The sequence below is a fragment of the Felis catus genome, chromosome A1 (genome assembly GCF_018350175.1).
Source record: "Felis catus isolate Fca126 chromosome A1, F.catus_Fca126_mat1.0, whole genome shotgun sequence".
NCBI lineage: Eukaryota > Metazoa > Chordata > Mammalia > Carnivora > Felidae > Felis > Felis catus.
Window position 1 is genome coordinate 180,121,318 of NC_058368.1, and position 14,861 is coordinate 180,136,178.

General features: G+C 47.8%; 1 protein-coding gene across 1 annotated transcript in view; it reads left to right on the forward strand.

Moving 5' to 3' along the window:
• The window catches only part of SLIT3 (slit guidance ligand 3), a 598,696-nt gene extending 587,558 nt beyond the window's left edge, over positions 1-11,138 (forward strand). The window contains exons 33-36 of the mRNA XM_023259788.2: positions 2,177-2,331; positions 3,479-3,764; positions 4,570-4,778; positions 6,524-11,138. Of these exons, the coding sequence (XP_023115556.2) occupies positions 2,177-2,331; positions 3,479-3,764; positions 4,570-4,778; positions 6,524-6,759 (886 nt within the window). The 3' untranslated portion in view covers positions 6,760-11,138. The remainder of the gene's footprint in view (positions 1-2,176; positions 2,332-3,478; positions 3,765-4,569; positions 4,779-6,523) is intronic.
• The last annotated feature ends 3,723 nt before the right edge of the window (positions 11,139-14,861 follow it).

Consider the following 14,861-nt stretch of genomic DNA (forward strand, 5'->3'; position numbering starts at 1 on the left):
CAGCCTCTCTACAACTCCTCTCTAACAGGTGGCTGCCCAGCATTAGTTACACACTTCAGGGGAGGGGGAGCTCTTTCAGGACAGCATCAATTTACCAAATGGTTTAGGGATACAGCTGCATGTTCTTGCATGTATGTTTAAAAAACTGTGTTAGGGCTCAAGGTCAGAGTTTGTGGTCTCTGCACACCAGCCCTCATTCCCCCACTGACACCATCATCAACTCATCTGCAGGAACACAGGTCTCTGCCTTATCCTTAGCTCACTACTTAGAGTAGCTGGAAGCTACTGAAATAGAACAGCTCCATCTTCTATGGCTTCTTGGCTCCCCATCACAAATGAGATCCTCCAATGGACTCTTAGCTATCACTCCACCCCCCACTGCCCTATTTCTTGACCTGACCTGACACTACTATGTTGGTGGTTTGATTTAAAGGAAAGGCTAAGGAAATGTGGGCTCGTGATGGTACATGTCTGTACTGTTTGCCACTGGTCTCGGTGGGCGAGTAGGTGGATGGATGAGAGACAAGTCGTTGGAAGGATAGATGATGGTTGGATGATAGGTAGATGGAAGAGTAAGAAAGTTCATGATGGGTTTGGGAAGGTCTTGGGCTCCTGCGTGCCCCCCTCTACGAGCACTTTCTCCCAGAGATCAGCACAAGAGCAGGAGTCAGGAGGTTTGCAGGCAATGGTCGGTTCTTATCGTCATTAATACTCTGACACTAGTGATAATGGGTCACATTTTCTCAATAATTTACAGTGTAAATTACAAAGTCTTGAAAGGACTTTCAAGTACCTCCTCTGATTCGATCATTGCAGTAATTCTGTCAGGTTGTTCTCCCCCTTTTATAGATGAGAAGACCGGAAACCCAGAGGGGTTCTGTTTCTGAGTGGCCACACCCACTGAAAAAGGGGCTAGGACAGACCCCATGCTTTCTCCACCCCACCCCAATTTATCCTCTCTTCTCCCAAGCATTTCTCTCACCTCTTCGCTGAGATTTCTAACTCCAGGTCAGTCGTTGAAGCTGTCCCTGCCTCCCAGGTAATCGGTGCCACCTCTGGCATAGGATCCTCTTGTTGGATCCAACTTACTGGGGATTTGCCAGGGAGAACTCAAGGGGAGAGGGAGTCTCCATATTCACCACCCACATTTGAATGGTTAAGACAGAGTTCGGCGTCCTCCTCAGAGAGCCATTTTCAGGGAAGGAGTACCATATCCCGCAATACCTATCACCTGCGCTCACTTCTCTCTCCCAGGCCCAGCCGGGGATCAAGTAGTGGAAAGAGCAGAACTTTATGGAGTCAAATGTTTTGCCTATGAATTCTGTCTCTGGAACATACTAGCTGGATGACCTCAGACAAACCCCTTAACCTCTCTGGGCCTCAGTCATCTTAGCTGTGAAATGGGATATCTGACACCACTTCATAGAATGATGGTGAGGTTCAAATAATAGCAGAGAACCATTTAGCCCTGTGCCTAGCTCTTGTGTCTCATAAGCCCTTGGTGACTGCCTGCTGGTACTGAGGGAGGCGATGGGAAACGGGCATGCATGTGGGCTTTGAGGCTAGATGCACCTCAGTGTACATCCCTAGCCTATGTCTTATTAGTTGTGGGGACTTAGGAACATTATTTAACCTCCCTGAATTTCTGTTTCCTCGTTTCTATAATTCTGTAAACACGTGAAGCAGTGTTGTGTGGTAATATTAATCCAAATATGGCGTGCATACTTCTGATGGTGCATGAGACGAATTTAGGTGGGACAAAGACACTGGCGACATTTTAACTGAGAGATCACTTTTTTCATATGTACTAGGAAAAATATATACATCATACTGAAATAGTCTTTTCGTGGACAGTATTCCTTCCAAGAACGTTGGCCTTATTATATCCTTACTGGTGTTTAAGGGGGAAATGGAGCAACTGAAGAAAAATTTAAGGAAATAATGGTTCCAGTGGCATGCAGTAGAGCAAAAATTGAGAAGGTGGTCGGAGGATGGAGTTTGCTTACCTTACCTCTGTAAAACACTGGAAAGGAATGCAAACCAATAATGATAACCATAAACCACTTGTGCTTCATAGTTGGCCAAGTTCAAATGCTGGCCACGTTCACAGCCCAGGGCCTGGCTACAGAAAGCATAAAGCAATCCCTCTGATTCTCACCCCTTTTCTCTTGCCCAGTGTGGAGACAGTGAATGACGGACAGTTTCACAGTGTGGAGCTGGTGATGCTAAATCAGACCCTGAACTTGGTGGTGGATAAAGGAGCCCCGAAGAGCCTGGGAAAGCTCCAGAAGCAGCCGGCAGTAGGCATCAACAGCCCCCTCTACCTCGGAGGTAAGGCTTTTCTCGCCTCCCATCCCCACCACCTACACCCCCCACCTGTGCTCAGGTACCCACACCCAGGCCCACTGGCTGGGGTTCCCCTACTCTCAGCATCCACTGCCAAAACAAATGACGGAAGGCTTCCTGGAGGAAGTGACAAGTAAGCCAGATCATGGGGAGGAGGAGAGGAGAGAAGACAGGGCTCCTTCTGGGAAGCACAAGTGGTTCAGGAATGATGGTGGGAAGAGGCAAAGATGGAATGGGGAGGGAGGAAATAGAGACAAAGTCCAAGCCCCATGATCTGCAGGGGTCATGTTCCCTCTGCTCTGCCACCATGTCAGATACTGGGAGGCTCATGTGATGCATGTAGGACATGTTTGAGATTAAAGTCATACAAAGGCCAAAAAGAAGTAGCCACCTCTCTGGCAGAGCCTAGACCTGAAGTGCAGCCCAGGACCTGTAGATGTCAAAGGGTTATGTGCAAAAAAAAAAAAAAAAAAGTCACCAGAGCAGCTTGTTCAGCACAGAGATTCCCAAGACATCCCTGCCAAGGAGCCCAGGAATCTGTATTAACAGCCAGTCCAGGTGCCAGGGGTCCAGGGAAAGTCTTCAGGCAAGGGCAGTCCCAGAAGGGACACAGTTTGTCCCCCTGTGAAGACCCCCAAGTTTCCACAGATCAAGGCTGCTCACCCAAACCCCTTCTCTCCCAAACTCTAGCTCTCCAGCCTGGTGCTGTGCAGGGTAGAACAAGGGATGGGGACAGGAGGACCTGGTGGGAACAGTAGAGGAATGGGAGGCACCATCCCTTCCCTGCCTAGAGGAGTGGGCCTCCTCCATCCAGCTAGTTGTGGCCCTGTGACTAGCCAGCTCTTTTTTCTAGACGAGCCCAAAATAGAGATTTTAGAAATTTTCTATATTTAAAATAGGTTGGTAACAAATTCACATTTTTAAGAGTCAAAGTGTAGGAAAAAGGACACAAGTCCTTCTGTGGACAAGGTCCCAGGTTTTGGGTCCATTCCCTCCATCTGAACAGCAGAGGCCCAGAGCTGTGAGCACTTAACTGTGAGCACGTAGAGACCTCCTCCTTGCTCTGAGGGGAAGTCTGGGCTGGTGGGCAGGGAAGGATCTTCAGGCGGCTGTGCTGGCGCCCCTCCCCCAGGCATCCCCACCTCTACGGGCCTCTCAGCCCTGCGCCAGGGCACGGACCGGCCGCTGGGCGGCTTCCATGGCTGCATCCACGAGGTGCGCATCAACAATGAGTTGCAAGACTTCAAGGCCCTCCCACCGCAGTCCCTGGGGGTCTCACCAGGCTGCAAGTCCTGCACCGTGTGCAAGCACGGCCTGTGTCGCTCCGTGGAGAAGGACAGCGTGGTGTGCGAGTGCCACTCGGGCTGGACCGGCCCGCTGTGTGACCAGGAGGCCCGCGACCCCTGCCTGGGCCACAGGTCAGTGTCCCGAGAGCCTAGACTCCCTGCCTGGATTCAGTCCCTCCCCCCACCCCTTCCCCACCCAAGAAGCGGCACCGATAAAAGCTGGAGGAAGTGTGGTCAGACTGTCCACAGGTCCTGCTTAAGAGGTCAGGAGCTTACACAGCCAAACAGCAGGTCCCACTTAGAGACCTCCGTGTGTGAGGACCTTGCTGAGAACACCAGTCTCTGCCAAGTGACCCTTTGGAACCTGTCCAGAGCCACAGCACATACCTACATGACTCTGGGCAGATGCAGCCCCATGAGCATTTGGCTTGGCAAGTGGACTGAGGGTGAATTTCAGCCTCAACTTCTCCATCTAGGAGATATGGATAAGACTGTCTTCTACATAGAAGCAGCAGAGGAGAGGTGATTGTAGAAAATAAGAATGATGCCAGGTAAACAGCACTTAGTCCCATGCCTGGCACCATTGATGGTGTTGGTAATGTTCCATTGCTATCAGTTAAGATAGGGCAATTAAAATGTTCTGAGCTGTGACCTTCCGCTTGGATATGTGAGTTCTAATGCCTAGAGAACAGCAAGGCAGCCTCATGGTCACAGTTGGCAGTGGAGTTTGGGTGATGTGAGCCTCCAGCTGTGGCAGAGTAAGACAAGACTGCTGCTCAGCCGCTGGGCTAGCAGAGGACAGACCATGGGATGGAGAAGACCTAAGGTTCCACAGCTCTGGACCTGCTGGTCAGAGCCTTGTCCCTGGCTGGGCTGGACAGAGAAAGCCTCCAGCAGCACCGTCTCTGCCCCTTCTCATTCTCTCCTCTGCCAACAGTTGCAGCCATGGGAAATGTGTAGCAACCGGGACCTCGTATGTGTGCAAGTGTGCAGAGGGCTACGGGGGGCCCACGTGTGACCACAAGAACGAATCCACCAACGCCTGCTTGGCCTTCAAGTGTCACCAGGGGCAGTGCCACATCTCAGATCGAGGGGAGCCCTACTGTCTGTGCCAGCCTGGCTTTAGTGGGGAGCACTGCGAGCAAGGTGGGTCTACTGTGTGCCCAGGAGGGGGAACCTGAGAAGGGTGCAGGGGTCAGAACTGGACCCCAGAGCCAGACTGAAGTTTGAATTCTGGCTGTGCCACCTGGAGGCTGCATGACCTTTGTCAGCCGCTTTCTAGAAAAGCCTCTGTTCTTTCACTTTGAAAATAGGGGCAATACCCTACATTGCTGCAGCAGTTGTCTATTGCTCTGTAACAAATTAGCCCCCCAACACAGCAGTTCAAACCCTCCTTACTCTCTTCCCCTCCCCCAGCCCCTGTAGTGCATTTAAAAATTTTTTTTTAATGTTTAAGAGGGAGAGAGAAACAGAATGCAGGTGGGGGAGGGGCAGAGAGAGAGGGACACACAGAATCCGAAGCAGGCCCCAAGCCCTGAGCTTTCAGCACAGAGCCTGAGGTAGGGCTCAAACCCACAAATCGTGAGATGATGACCTGAGCCAAAGTTGGATGGTTAAACTGAGCCACCCAGGCACCCCTGTAGTGTGCTAATACTGAAGTAAACTCAAACAGGAAAATTAAGACGAGATTGTATTAGAATTCAAATCCACCTCCCCACAGGGGGTTATTTTCCTGCGCAGAAACTGAAGTCTTCCTCCCTGCCACTGGAGTCCTAGGCAGACCACCTTGTCTCTAAGGGACACTCACATTTATATCTAGTTGAAATACTATTCAACCAAAACTGATGTTTTTATAATTTTTATTAAATATTTTGAAACATGATTTACAGAAAAATTGCCAGAATATGAAGAGCTCCCACCTTCCCTTCACCAGATTGCCCAATTAACATGTTGCCACATCTGGTCTCTCGCCAACCACATTCCTACACTCATACACTCATTATCTTGTAACAATCTCATAATTTAGAAGAATTATATCAAGCTTAACAAAATTCATTAAAATGCATAAAGCCCTTTCTCACTCACAGTCTCCTCTGAGGCTCATAAGCTGTGAGGCATAGGAAGGACAGGGAAATGTATCACCATTTCCAGACAAGGAGACAGGCTCAGGGATAGTGAGGGTCTGGCTGATGGCCAAAGCCAAACTCTAAGCTCAGTACGGTCTTCCTCAGTGCCTTGCTGCAGCCCTCCTCCCAATGTCGTAGGGACAGTGCAGTGAGAAGATGAAACTCCAAGCAGATCTCACCTCCAGCAGCACTTTCCAGAGCCCCACCCCTGGGCTGCAGCAGGCTGTTTGCCACGTTCTGTTCCTATAGAGCATCCACCTCTGTTTATCATTACTAATTCTGTCATCGCTGAAGTGAACAGACCTAGATGCTGCACCAGTGGGGACTGGGGCAAACCAGACACTTCCTGGTTTTCTGTGAAGCCAGAAATCCCAATATTTAAGCTCCTGGGGTTTTTAATGGTGACATTTAGCTCAGTTTCTAAGTCTAGGTGACACATCAAAACTGGGACACAGGAGTTAGCCCCCCGTCTACTACTTTGCCACATCGAGTTTGGTCTTGGAGTTCCTTGAAGGAAAGGATGGGGCTTTTGTCACCATTAGATCCTCAGGGCTTAGTCATAAATCCTGTAGAGAGCTGGCCCAGGAAAGGCCTTCATAGTTGTGGAATCACTGGGCAGTTAACAGGTGGGAGACAGAGGGATGACTGAAGACGTTCAAATGGTCTTTACACCTCAAGTGTTTCCCAACAGCCTACCCAGGAAATGGCCCTGGCCTGTCATCGATGCCGCCGATGCCCTGACCTTACCTTTTCTACCCTCTGCAGAGAGCCTGTGCCTGGGGGAGGTAGTCCGAGAGGTGATCCGCCGCCAGAAAGGCTATGCATCTTGCGCCACAGCCTCCAAAGTGCCCGTGATGGAGTGTCATGGGGGCTGTGGGCTGCAGTGCTGCCGGCCCACCCGCAGCAAGCGGCGGAAGTACGTCTTCCAGTGCACAGACGGCTCCTCGTTTGTGGAAGAGGTGGAGAGACACTTGGAGTGTGGCTGCCGCGCGTGTTCCTAAGGCCCTCTGCCCCCCACCTCTCAGACTCCAGCTTCGTGGGGCTGCGACAGCCACGTGGGACCCCCGAGACCCGAGGTGAAGAAGTGGGCGCTGGAAAGGAAGAAGAAGAGAATATTAAGTATATTGTAAAATAAACAAAAAATAGAACTTATTTTTATTATGGAAAGTGACTATTTTCATCTTTTATTATATAAATATATCACACCGTCTGAGTATATGTACCATATAGTGAGTTATTTTTACCAAGTCTTGTGTTGTGTATTTGTTGTGTTTTTATAAACCGCTGTTAAAAATTTTAAGAAAAAAAAGACTAATAAAAATGTTTTAAAACAAAAGGATAAGAATAAAGAAGTGATAGCCTGTCCGAGGAAGAAGGAAGTTTTTAATGTGATGAAACAGTATCATGTCAGCAGAGATACCAAGACCTGCTTACTGAGCTCAGGAAAAGGAATGATAAGAGGAAGAGAAGGAAAAGATTTTTCTTTGTTTCTTCTTATCTTTAATGACTATTTTCTCTTCCCTAAAAGCACCCAGCTTTTAAGTCCTGGTTGCCGAGGCCCATCCTTCCAGGACAAGCTTTTGCACCCCGGCCACCTCAGACTCGCAGTTGCCGCCCCCATCTGCCCCAGGCCACCAGCGGGGTCTGGGCCCTCTTCTCCCTCCAGGCTGGCCCTGGCTTCCACCACAGGGCTATCCGAAACTCTGCCACAGCCTTCATCTGAGCCTGTTGTGCCAAATTTTAAAACACCGCCTCTCTTCCTGACCCTCTCCAGGTGAGTCAAGGGAAGAAGGGATTATGCAGTCTCCTCAGGCCCCAGCCACCGGTCCTTCCTTTGGAAAGTTGTGCACCATCCTCTTCCCTTCAATGTCCCACGAATTTCACATTAGAATGCAGTAATGGGAGAGCAGGCAGCCAGGAGCCCAGCCTGCCCACAGCCTGGGTACAAGTATGACTCTGGAAAATTCTTGGGGGATCTTCCTATGGGAAGCACAAGCCTCTGCCACCAGATCCTCCAGACCACCGTCATATTGATGACAAGTCCTTGCCCATCTGCAACACTTCCCAACGCATATCCATACCGCACCTTATTTTATCCATGCAACCCCTGCCCCCATGAGAAGGGTAAAGCCGTTTAGCCCCATTTCACGGACAAGGAAACCAAAGCCTCTCTCAAACTCTGTGTCTTAAGCCACATATCTGATAAGTAGAAGAGCCAGACTCAAAAGTTCTAGATTCCTTCTCCAGAATGGTGTAAACAGGAGAAATTCAGGTAGTTTAAGTTCATCAGACAAGCCCTACCAGGAGAAGAAAGTAGATGTTCTTTACTGCTTTTTTCCTGCTCATGTCCATTCCTTGTTCTGTTCCCCCGGTATCCAAAGTTTCTAAACAGAGTTCTAGGAGAGCAAAGGCATACCTCCTGATGGAGACTTGCCCTGGCCTCTCTCCCTACTCAGTCTAGTGCAGAGGGCTCCAGGGCTCAGCTGCCCATCTCTCACTCATCCCTCCTTTCCCCTGGGAGCCTCCCTTGCAGAAGTGTCAGGGAGGAGAGTGTGGGGCTCAAAGGACCTTCCAGCATCGAGTGTCCCCAGAGGAGCCTAGTGGTTCTGTGAGCACCAACAGTGGGCCAAAGTCTCCAAGAATCAGGAGGGAAAAAGAAAAGATGGAAGAGCACAAGGCAAGTGGCAAATAAGGAGGGAAGGAGGAAGAGAAAGAAGGGGTGGGGAGGGAGGGAAAGAAGGGAGGGAGAAATTAAATGGAAGAACTTACTTAAAAATATGCATACTTAGATTATATTCCAGGTACTTAGTGTACCTCATGATGGATTTGTTTCAAATAATAGATTCATTTAGTACTTACTACATTATACATCAGATACCATTCTATATTATATACACACACACACACATAGGTATATGTGTGTATATGTATATAATATTCATTTAATTTTCAAAACAACCCTGCAGCAAAGACATTACTAACCCATTTTCCAGTTGAATAAGTTGAGGCACAGAGAAGTTCAGGAACTTGCACAAGAGCAGGCACCTAATAAACTGTAGAGCCAGGATTTAGGCCCAGGTAGCCTAACTCCAGAACTTACTCCTCACGGGAAAGAAACATCTGCCTTTAAGAATCCTACAGTCCAGGGCAAAAACAATCACGGGACAACTGCTTTATTATAGGAGTTCCCTGATGGCAATATGAACAAGTGAAGTGGCTGTCCAGAGTTGGAAATCTCCAATTCTGGATCTTTAAGGATGAACAGGAGTTTGCCAGGGGGTTGAGAAAGGGAGTTAATCGCCCAGGGCGTAGCCTGTTAAAAAGGAGTGAGACAGGAAAAGACCCGGTATGTCGGGAACAGTCAGAGGTCCAGGGGGGGCAGGAGGGTGGGATGCTCACTGGGGAATAGGAGTCAGTGGGGAAGATGTAAAGGCAGAGGTTCAGCCGCTAAGAGCCACGTGTGGCGAGCTAGAATGCAGGGACCCAGCGGGGTTTTTGAGCAGGGGGAAGGAAAGACATGCTGTGTTTTAGGAAGAGAACTGGGGGCAAAGTCAAGACAGGCTTGGGAGAGACAAGGCTCCACCACCCAGAACGGCTTGGGGGCTCCCAGTTGTTCAGTTTCTTGTGGCTAAACAATGCTGATTTCCAGGTGGGTCCCCAGAGTCTTTGTGGTAGCTCAAAAGTTCTGTCCTGAGATCTGCCCAACACCCCTCCCTATCCCTCATGCTCTGCCAGCCCACTCCACCCAGGCAGGTAAACCCTAGGCTTATTCTACCACCAATACTCCTAGCTGGCCTCTCTCCACATGACATAAAGCCCACTCAGCCTGCCATCTTGAGAGCCCACCCCAGGGTCACTGACTTTTCTGGGAGGACTCACCAGGCTGCAAGCTTTCCCTCTGGCTCCCCCAATAAACCCAAGTCCTGCCTCTGTCAATCATGCCCTGGGCCCAATCCTAAATCCAGCAGCAGTCAGCCACAAAGGACCAGGTTCTTAGTGTAGCTTGAGGGGGATTTTGAGTCTTCCCCTTAGTTTTGGAAACCCTGACTTTATGAAATGCCTAAACAATATCATTAAGAAAATTGTCCCCAAAAGGAAGTTTCTCTAACAAATAGAGATTAAAACTCTTATTTCAATGGCCAAATTCTAGAAGCAGAGTCCCAGAGGGCAAGAAACATTCAGTGAGGTAATTTGCATGCTTAAAAGTATGGTTCAGTGTTTGTGTGTGGATACGTACACATGTGAAAAGGGGGATTAGGCTCTGTTTCGCCCTGAGCAGGAATCAGGCAAAGGAGAAGGGAGAATCCCTTTGACTCAACCAAGAGATCCTAAAATGGCTGATGAAATGATGTATTTAAAAGTTATTTGTAAAGTGTAAACTAAAAACCTTTAATGTAAGATGTTATTACCATTGTTGTTGCTGCTATTGACATGCCAACAGGCTCCATGTAGAAGATGGCTTTGCCTTTTCAATTTCAGAAAGGAACCGGAGTCTGACACTTCAGAAAAAGGACAAGGAAGAGGGGGCAAGGAAAGGGAAAGAGATTACCTAAGGCCAGAGAATGAGAGGTAATCCCCCAGAATGACCCTTAGGAACCCAGGAGTGGCCAGGATGGGGCTGGAGCCAACCTTGCCTTCCACCATATACAAAGCTACTTTGAACCCTAAGGCCAAACAGCCACCCATTGACTTTGCTGTAAGAAGCCCCTAGCATAAATGGGCTTGCCCCTCAAAATTCACGGGGTCTCAGTATTAAAGCTGAAGGAACCTGAGGGAATCCCTGATGAGTGATAAACCTGAGAATCAGAGAAATGGAAGGTCTAAACCAGAGACCAAGGTCATCGAACAAATTAACACCAGAAACAAGAAGAGACCCTGGTGTCTACCCAGGCCATCATTCTTCTTGCTACTCCACCATGGGCATCCAGGAAGACTGAAATTGAGAAAGACCCTGTAATACCTTCTAGGTGGCCAGGAAAGTACCCCCCCCCCCCGCCCACCCTTCCTGGACAGTGCACTCAGATGTCTGGGAAGCTGGGGCATGGCATGGTTTGGTGACACTTACCCATATATTCTATTCTGGATTAGTGCCAAAGGAAATGCTTGGGGAAAGTTGGTGAAAGATGCCAGCTAGCCAGAGAAGCAAAGACAGAATTGGGCATTTGGCAAAGCTTATTTCTCTAACCCAACAATAGATTCTAAGAGGAAAATTTTTTAAGATGTTTTTAAAAACAATGCTATAGTGCCACTTCACCGCTATGGGATAAATAATGTACATTTTTTATGCAACAGACTGTCATATTCTGATGTCATTAAAATAAATGGATGAGTCACAGGAGAGCCTTCAGATGCTCTTGTGAATACCAGAAGTTCAGCCCTACTCCCTGGTGTGTGTTTTATTTTTACTAATGACCTTCACTCCCTGGAGCAAAGATTACTGTAATTCATGGGGTTTGGGCAAGTCTGGTGTGGAGTTAGTGAAAACAGTTGGTTTCTTGAAGCATGAAGTGGGGAAAAAGAGATCCAGAGTTCCCAAGAGACATGGGAGAGAAGGCCCAACACATGGCTTAAAGTCTGCAGGGCATGTGATTTGTATGGTCACAGACTGCCAAGGGTCATGGGGAAAGATGCCACTCCAGTGCGGAGAACACTTATTAAGATGTGGAGGAAGATTTGTCCTGGGCACTCCAATGCCTAATTAAATCCCCTCCTTTATTCATTCTTTCTTAAGCATTTTCTGAACATCTATGTGCCCAGTACTGGTCTAGGCACTGAAGACTACACAAAAGATGATCAAGACAAAGTCCTTGTTCTCCTAGAGCTTAACTGAGTATCAACAAATAAGTAAAGATAATATCAGATAATATTAAAAAGTAGAGATGTATTGGTGGGTACTTTCCACAGTGAAGTCAAGGAAAGCCTTTGTGACAAATTGAGACGGGGGTGGATGAAGTACCAAGAAATGGAAGGAGGAAGCCTGACCCCGTAGTGCTCACTAGATAATCTGCCCGCACACAGGTGTATCCAAGGGAGGTAGAGAGCTTGAGCATCTTAGTAGGCCAGCGGTGATGACATGAGTGAGACAGCACTATGAGAGGGCTTTCAGGGGTGAGGGTGGAGACAGAACTCACCCTTCAGCTTCCCAGCCCTGGGACAACCTTGGGAGCCAATGGCCTTTCTAAATAAAGAATGTCATGGATCTAGAGGCCACTACCAACTGACTGAGGACCATTTCTGCTTCCCTAGAAGATAGACCTAGATCTCCATGAAAAACACCATTAGGAAGCAAGACGCTGGTGGGCAACAGATGCACCAAATATAGGAAAGGGCCCAGGCCTGTTGTTCCTGGGCCATAGCAAGCAGGGCCATACAGTCTGGAGGCCCTGAGTGTCTACCAAGATGCCCTTGATATTAGCTTCAAAGCTTTCAGCTTGAAAGAATCTGAAATGAAAGCGGGGAGATTTTGTGCTGACACATATTATGTCAGGCTGCCTGGGCATCTCTGCCAGAAGAAGCTGCTGGCCAGGAACCTACAGCTTCCACTCTCCAAGCTTAGACAAAACAGCCCCTCCTCCCAGGTTGGGGGCCTATAGTTCTACTGATCTGTCAAATTTCCCTTTTGTGTCAATTGCAGAGCTTCTCAACTGAGAGAGATATTGCCCCCAAGGAGACATTTGGTAATGTCTAGAGACATTTTATATTGTAGGACTAGAACAGGGGAGCTACTAGCAGCTAGTGGGAGGCCACAGGTGCCACTAAACACCCTATGATGCCCAGAATGGCCTCCATAACAAAGAATTATCCTGCCAACATATCAACAGTCTTAAGACTGAGAAACTCTGGCTTGGACTAATCACCTCCTTCCTGTAACACCTGAACGGAATTATTTACAAAGGAAGAAGGGGGTAAAAAAAAAAGGGGGGGGGGGGAAGAAAGGGGCAAAAATGCTAAATAGGTAACAAATAGGCCTCCTCAGGGGAACATGATCTCTTGGTGAGAATACATAGCAAGCTAGTGATGTATACTTGTATTTAAAACAGTTATTGATGTGGGACCAAAACATTCCTGGCAACGAGGTACCACCATCATCCTTCCTTTGCCACTCTGTCCTTACCATTCAGTCACTGCAAATGGGTGAACAGTGGATTATGGATTTATTATGCTTAGGTGACACATAAAATATGGCAGAGCAGGGGACATTCACCTTTGGACCTGCTACAGGCAGAAAAATGAATAAGATTAATAAAAATGTTTTTTCTATTTCTTGGAACTCTATCCCTCAGCTGAGTCCCAGCAGGAAGAACAGCAAAGGTTATCAAATAAAGACATGAGGACCATGGATGTGTCTGTGGAATGTCAAAGGTGAGCAAAGAAAGTGTGGGTCAAAAGGCTTAAGCAGCCCAACTTCAAGATGGGGCAGGGGATGTTGGGCCAACTCCCAGTAAGGATGATAGGATTAACTGGTTGTCAGAGTAACCTTGCTCACTCAGAGTAATCTTATAAATTGCTACAGGGATAGGACAGGCTCTCTGCCCAACCAGAGCTCTGTAAATGGACCCTGTAAATATCCACATTTGCAGGAAGAGAGGAGGAGAGGCAATCCTTGAGAGCAGGGATTGGAGTAAGGTCTAGGTGATAAGAGCAGGCCTCTGTCCAACTCCAGCTCATTGGCCCTAGAAAGCTCCACATCTTCTCCCCTACCTTGCTATTGATTTTAGCAATATCACTGTGAGATTCAGTTTCTCCTTCTAAAAAAAACAAAGATGGCAATACTTGACATAATCAAGGCTCTGTAGATTACAAGTGGCAAAAAGCAATTCAAATTAACTTAAGCCACAAAAGGAATATGTAGGCTCAAGTCATTGGAAAATCTAAGATCATTCTCACTGAATCAGACAGAGATGTATGTATCCTGGAGCTCAATACAATGTCATAAGGGCTCCGGTCTCTCATGCATGCTTGGCTTTCTTCTGTATTGGCTTCATTCCCATGAAGGTCTCCCTAGAGAATTGGCAAAGTGACTCTCAGCCACTGCACAATGAAAGCAGTACAAACTACTAATTTCAAGTTGAGAAGAAAAGGGCTTCTCTTTTCCAATAATCCCAAGAGACATCTCAGCAAAGTCACTGCCACTGACTGGCCTGGATTCAGGTAAATGTCCATCACTGAACCAGACATTATGGGCAAAACAATAAGACTTCTTGATTGGCCAAGCCTGTATCACATGATCATCCCTGGAGCCAAAAACAGGTAGTTGAAGGTGAGGACAGGTGTTTCCCCCAAAGAAAAGAAGTAATAGATGCTAGGTGGGCAAAAATTGCAGATAATAATTACTCACAAGGAATTAGTTAGAAACTATGACAAGTTTCCAGTTCAAGATAGCAACACAGAAGGATCCTGAACTCATCTCTTCCCACAGACATAATAAATCTACAACTACATAGGGAAAAATTTCCACTGAGAGAAACCCAAAAATTACTTGACCCACTCCTTCACATCAGGTGAACATGAAAAAAACCCATATCCAAACAAGTAGAAGAGGCTGAGACACAATCTTACCATAAATTCTACCCCTTGGCACAGAGACCCACAATCAGGAGGAAAGTAACAACCTTGAGCTTCTCACTGAGGTGTGAAGGGTTTGACACCTGGCACACCTTCCAGGGGTGAGTCCCCAAAACATCTAGCTTTGAAAAGCATCAGGGCTCACATCTACAAGACCCACGAAGCTATAGCAAACTGAGAAATAGTTCTTAAAGGGCTCGTGCCTGTAGACCCACCCACCCCAGTGCCTAGCACAGAGACAGAAAAGTGACCAGTTTTTCTGTGTAAGAGACTTATGTTAAAGCATCAGCCTGAAGGGCAGGCATCTGATTTAACATATGTAAGGGACCTACTGATATATTCTCCAAAGACAGAGGCCAATAGGTACCATCTTTGCACTCTCCCTCTGCTTGCCTCCAAGTCACCGGTATCTACTGGAAAGGAGTTTATGCACCCATCTGGTACCCCAGTTCTGCATCTATTGCCCAGGGAACAACTTGATCACCTGACTCTGCTGGTCAGTGGGGCTTTCACTCATGGGTCCCACAGGACTGTAACA